Raw genomic sequence first — 6,162 nt, forward strand, 5'->3', positions numbered from 1 at the left:
CTAACTTAACTAAACAAGATATTCGAGCACATGAGTCACAGAAGTAACCTAAGCTGTCACAAACTAACATTTTTCTAAGTGGCCAATTTGGACCTTTTAATCATAATGTTATTTGTCTTTATCACTTAACATTTAAAAAGAAACAAAGAAAAAGTAATCATCTCTTGGATTTGACGCCCAAGCTTCAGAGATGGCTGCGATTGCGATGCCAAGTCCACAATACTCGTCATATTCTCTACTTTATTAAAAAGACCAATAATAAATGTCAACTGTAATATGAGTCACTTTCACTAGCCACTCTGCTAAGCTCACATGGAAAACAATGCCATTTAATTTAATTTGAGGAAACTAATCAAATTGTTTCCTCTTTACAATATCAAATTGTTTGCATTTTTATGCTCTCAAACTAAACCCTCCTTTGTAATTTTCCACATANAAAAGCTTTTGGGATCGTCTCAGGTTAATGTTGACAGAATCAAAGTAAGACTTGTCGTCAATAGCTAGTTGCTCCTAATATCTTTCTCTCCAATTGTTTTGATCATATCTTATATTATTTTTCTCTTAGACATGTGTATCTCACATATCTAATCCAGCCCAAAGACGCCTTCAATAAATTTTAACCAAATACACATGGCTAAAATACGGCTGTGCACCAAACCCCTACCTTAACTAAACAAGATATTCGAGCACATGAGTCACAGAAGTAACCTAAGCTGTCACAAACTAACATTTTTCTAAGTGGCCAATTTGGACCTTTTAATCATAATGTTATTTGTCTTTATCACTTAACATTTAAAAAGAAACAAAGAAAAAGTAATCATCTCTTGGATTTGACGCCCAAGCTTCAGAGATGGCTGCGATTGCGATGCCAAGTCCACAATACTCGTCATATTCTCTACTTTATTAAAAAGACCAATAATAAATGTCAACTGTAATATGAGTCACTTTCACTAGCCACTCTGCTAAGCTCACATGGAAAACAATGCCATTTAATTTAATTTGAGGAAACTAATCAAATTGTTTCCTCTTTACAATATCAAATTGTTTGCATTTTTATGCTCTCAAACTAAACCCTCCTTTGTAATTTTCCACATATTTTTTGTTGCAATGTATCTAACCAATTAATAAAAAAGTGATAGGCTAAAAGAAACTTGTGGGATTAAACCAAATTAGAGGAAGAGGAAACCGTCGTTTGCTTGTATGTCTCGGAGAAGCACGTATTTTAGCTAAGGATAAGACTAAATTAAAGTAGGAGATAGTCAAATATTTGTTTAACAAAAGGTAAGAATGATGAGACCATGATTGTGGTAGAACAAGTCTCGGGAGATAAGATAGTTGCATGACTCGGAATGGCGTGTCTACAGACTACAAAACGGCACCGACACCGACACCGTTTACTTTGATAAAAGAAGAGTAATCATTAACAGTTCTTCGGCTAGCTATACTACAATTATCCCATTCCGGATAAGTAGATAGGCCTAAAAGAGCCCATGTAGGTATGTATGAGGCAGGTATTGTGAGGCCTAAAAATATAGGTATAGCCCATTTCCCATTAGTAGGTAACATAGTCACAGGCCAACAATTTAGATGATAAAATGAAGAATGAAGCTCTTTTTTTTGGTTGGTTTTATCATTTTCAAGATATCTTTTATAGCATGAACAAATTACGTGAAACTAAAACCTTGAAAGACAAAGAAGAGCCTTTCTGTTTTAAAACTTCTCTAATCATATTAGTTATCCCAGCCATGCAGGGAAAGTGGTGATTCGTTCTTCCATTGTGTATATATATATTATCATTTTGGGTAAATTAAGAAAAGAATACAAACAGAGGGTGAGAAGAGAAGATAGTGGAGCAATAGCCACCCAAGAGTAAAGGATAACATTCTGTAATCTATAAAGTTGCAAGTTGGTATATACAAAACTAAAAGCGGAAAATAGTACTTCAAGAAAAGAAAAAAGAAAAAGACAAACTAAAAGGGGAAAGCAATCATAAAAGCAAAACCAATTAGTCAAATAAGGATTGATGAGTGTGTTGGATGATGGACGATTCTGTTCTTCTACCCCTCTGATCTGTCTGTCATAGGCAATCAAATTGTCATTTGTGTTGGGTGAGAGAAGAAAGTGAAACAATGAAGACTCCTACTTAGTTTTTTTTTTTGATAGAGAGCCAAGTTTGTTGTTTGTTGACTGTAAGGGCTGGGTTTTTGAATAGAGAGAGACATGAAGGAGACACATACAGAGACGTCGTCTTAGGTTGATTCTCTTCAACCTCCACTGTCATTGATGATTGAGATCTCTCTTCCCATAATTTATTGTTATGCATAACAACATATCACGGTAATTAAACGGACAAGTCAACATTGCATTTATTTGTTTTATGTTTTTTTTTGAGTCTCGTTGCCCTCGGAATCGTCCTTGTTAATTTCACGCAATCAAGGACAAGATAATTTCTTCTTTTGGCTGCCATGGCCAAAAGATGCTTTTTGTGTTGGACCACTTTACTCTTCTGCTCTCTGCTGCTTACCGGATACGCCCGAGCTTCCTCTTCAGGCGGCGCCAAAGAGAAAGGGCTCTCCCAAACTCCCACTTGGGCCGTTGCCCTCGTCTGTACCTTCTTCATCCTTGTCTCCGTTCTCCTCGAGAAGGCTCTTCACAGAGTTGCCACGGTTTGCCCTTTATTCTTTCTTCCTTCACTTGTGCAAGCGATCCCCTTCTTAACTTTTTTTTTGTTTTTCTTAATCTCAGTGGTTGTGGGAGAAACACAAGAACTCTCTGCTTGAAGCCTTGGAAAAAATAAAGGCCGGTAAGACCAGACACTACTGGTTTTAATTCTTCTACTGTCTTTGGTTAAGAAAACTAAAGATATGTGTGAAATGGATGCAGAGCTGATGATTCTAGGATTCATTTCCTTGTTGCTCACCTTCGGAGAACAGTACATTCTCAAGATTTGTATACCTGAAAAGGCTGCAGCCTCTATGTTACCTTGTGCATCTCCTTCTACTCATGACCAAGACAACAAGACCCACCGCAGACGTCTAGCTGCTGCTTCTACCTCTTCCCGCTGCGAAGAGGTCATCTCTAGCTTCCATTATTAATTATAACAAACTTTACGCTCTGTATTTTGTTATAAACTATCTTGTTTTCCGCAGCAGGGTCATGAACAACTCATACCAGCCACAGGTTTGCACCAGCTACACATTCTATTGTTCTTCATGGCTGCCTTTCATATCCTTTACAGTTTCATCACCATGATGCTTGGCAGACTCAAGGTACGACAATTAAGTTCCTTACCTCAAAACCCTCCTTTCGAAGTCGTAGCTATTCAATTCATTTTCCGACGTAACTGCAGATCCGTGGCTGGAAAAAGTGGGAACAGGAGACTTTTTCTCATGATTACGAGTTTTCAATACGTACGTAGGCGACTTCTTCTTCATAAGTCTCTGGTCTACAACATAGGTCACTAAAGTGGCTTCTCTCTATGCATAGATCCATCAAGATTCAGGCTCACTCATGAGACGTCATTCGTTAGACAACATTCCAGTTTCTGGACAAAAATCCCCTTCTTCTTTTATGCTGTGAGATTAGCAAGCCCTCGTACAGTATCAAGTTGTACTTCGTGAAAAATTGATATTTAATTTGCTCTCTCTCTCTCTCTCTCTCAACCGTCAGGGTTGCTTCCTACAGCAGTTTTTCCGATCTGTCGGGAGGACCGACTACTTAACTCTGCGCCACGGCTTCATCGCTGTAAGGCAAAACTCAGTTCTCTCTTGTGTTTTTACCTAACACCATTGTCATGTTTATGGAAAGTGAGTCTCCTTTTTAGGCCCATTTAGCTCCGGGAAGACAGTTCGACTTCCAGAAGTATATCAAAAGATCACTGGAAGACGATTTCAAGGTGGTAGTTGGAATAAGGTACGTGAAACAAGACAAAACAATGCTAGTTTGGTGAGGTGATTGTTGACATTACATTGCTGATAAATTTTCTCTCTGCAGTCCTCTTCTGTGGGCATCATTTGTAATTTTCCTACTTCTGAATGTTAATGGTGAGCCTTCGCTTGCTTTACCTAATCATTGATTATTAATTGTCTTATATATTGGGGTGCTGAAAAATTCTCCCATCTCTGTTTAGGTTGGGAAACATTGTTTTGGGCGTCAATCCTGCCTGTACTTGTAAGACAAGTTTACTCTTGAGCGAATCTTCTACTGTGTTGTGTCAGGGACTTGTAAGTCTCATTTTTACAACCCTTGCAGATCATATTAGCTGTCAGCACGAAGCTTCAAGCGATCCTAACAAGAATGGCTCTGGGAATCACAGAGAGACACGCAGTTGTTCAAGGGATACCTCTTGTGCATGGTTCAGATAAGTACTTTTGGTTTAATCGCCCTCAGTTGCTGCTTCATCTTCTTCATTTCGCCTTATTCCAGGTAGTTCAATTGCTTTTAGTTCCATACAAAGTCAGCATTGCATGTTATACTTGTGTTCTTCTTTAGTCCCATCCTACAACTAATGCTACCTCCTCCTTCTTTTTGTATAGAATGCTTTCCAGATAACATACTTCTTCTGGGTCTGGGTAACATCTCTTTCATTTATATGCGCAATACAGTAGTTTGCCTTTTGGCCGATGTATTCTCTTCTATATCCTCAATGACATAAATGACTAACTACATTTCCTTAATTTGGCATGCAGTATTCTTTTGGGCTAAAATCTTGTTTTCACACGGATTTCAAGCTTGCCATCGTAAAACTCTCTCTAGGGTAACACTTATTCTTTCATTAGCGAATACACCAATTGATAGATCTCTCGTGGAACAATTAGCTGAACAAGTTTAATAAATTTGCAGCGTTGGAGCTTTGATTTTGTGCAGCTACATCACACTTCCATTGTACGCACTAGTTACTCAGGTACACTATCCTAATTTTCAGCCTTTTACTCTCCAGATTTGTTTGTCTGTAGTACAGTGTCAAGGAACCAAGCAACAAACTTATGTTGTTCATGTGGGCAGATGGGTTCACACATGAAGAAAGCTGTGTTTGATGAGCAAACGGCAAAAGCCTTGAAGAAATGGCACATGACTGTGAAGAAGAAAGGCAAAACGAGAAAGCCACCAACAGAGACCCTTGGAGGTTCTGACAGTGTCAGCACCTCTACCTCAGCCTTTCACGCATCTGGAGCTACTTTACTCCGCTCCAAGACCACAGGTCACTCGACAGCCTCTTACATGAGTAACCTGTGGTCATTAACTCCTGTACGGATAGAAGGACAAACTATCGTCAGGGTTGGTGATCAGCCCACAGAGATGGAAGATGATGGAGATATAAGTCCTGGAAACCAATTCTCCTTTGTGAAGCCTGTTCCTGGTAATGATATTGGTTGATATTCAAAACGAATGCAGAACAAGTTCCACCATCCGGGTCTTTGTTTTCTATTACCTGTATGCCAAAAATTGCTTTGCCAAGTGTTACCGACTAGGATTTCTGTAGAGGTTGTATGCTAGAGCTCTTACATATCCAGAGAAAAAGTAAAGAGCTACATAACAGGTCGGCCCAAAAACTAGAATAGTTTACTGGCTTTGTTTGTATTACATCGTGCAACTGACTATTACTACCAGAATCTATCACAAAACAAGAAACGAGTTTTTGATAAATTTGTATAATCAAACCGCTGATCTTCCACAATACTTGATATAAAGGGACTTACTTAGGTTCTTCCTCGTCATCACTGTCACCTCCAAACATGGAGGCCATCTTCATCGCTAAATTTGCAGCTATTTCCCTTCTCTGGAAATCAGGCATCAATCGCAAATTGTCCCGGATGTTTCCTATTTCTGACATCAACTGTTCCACGTCTTCAAACTCATAACATTTCTCATTTTCTGTGTCCAAAGGTTTTTCATCTGTTACTATTGCTCTTTCAGTGTCATTCTGCAGCTCTAACCTTGGCCGTGACAGCTGCAACTCTTCATCTACAACTTCATTCATTTTTACCATATTATTTTCTACATGGAGGTTTTCCTGTGAAGTGGATCCACCAGCATCTGCATATGAATGCGTTCCACTTGCAGAAACCCATCTTTCGTCGATATTCTCCCATGGGTCGCCTGAGCCTGCTGATAGCACTTCATACTCCAATTCGTATTCAGATTCTTCTTCTGACAACTCTG

General features: G+C 39.0%; 1 protein-coding gene across 1 annotated transcript; it reads left to right on the forward strand.

Moving 5' to 3' along the window:
- Positions 1,944 to 5,580, forward strand: LOC104727447 (MLO-like protein 10). The gene is made up of 15 exons (XM_010446559.2): positions 1,944 to 2,666; positions 2,746 to 2,803; positions 2,884 to 3,071; positions 3,153 to 3,269; positions 3,350 to 3,410; positions 3,487 to 3,575; positions 3,670 to 3,744; positions 3,824 to 3,912; positions 3,994 to 4,043; positions 4,130 to 4,170; positions 4,252 to 4,425; positions 4,536 to 4,571; positions 4,689 to 4,756; positions 4,843 to 4,903; positions 5,005 to 5,580. The coding sequence occupies exons 1-15, from the start codon at positions 2,466 to 2,468 to the stop codon at positions 5,374 to 5,376; spliced, it is 1,680 nt and encodes a 559-aa protein (XP_010444861.1). The 5' UTR covers positions 1,944 to 2,465; the 3' UTR covers positions 5,377 to 5,580.

This window comes from Camelina sativa, chromosome 11 (assembly GCF_000633955.1).
Source record: "Camelina sativa cultivar DH55 chromosome 11, Cs, whole genome shotgun sequence".
NCBI classification, from domain to species: Eukaryota; Viridiplantae; Streptophyta; class Magnoliopsida; order Brassicales; family Brassicaceae; genus Camelina; species Camelina sativa.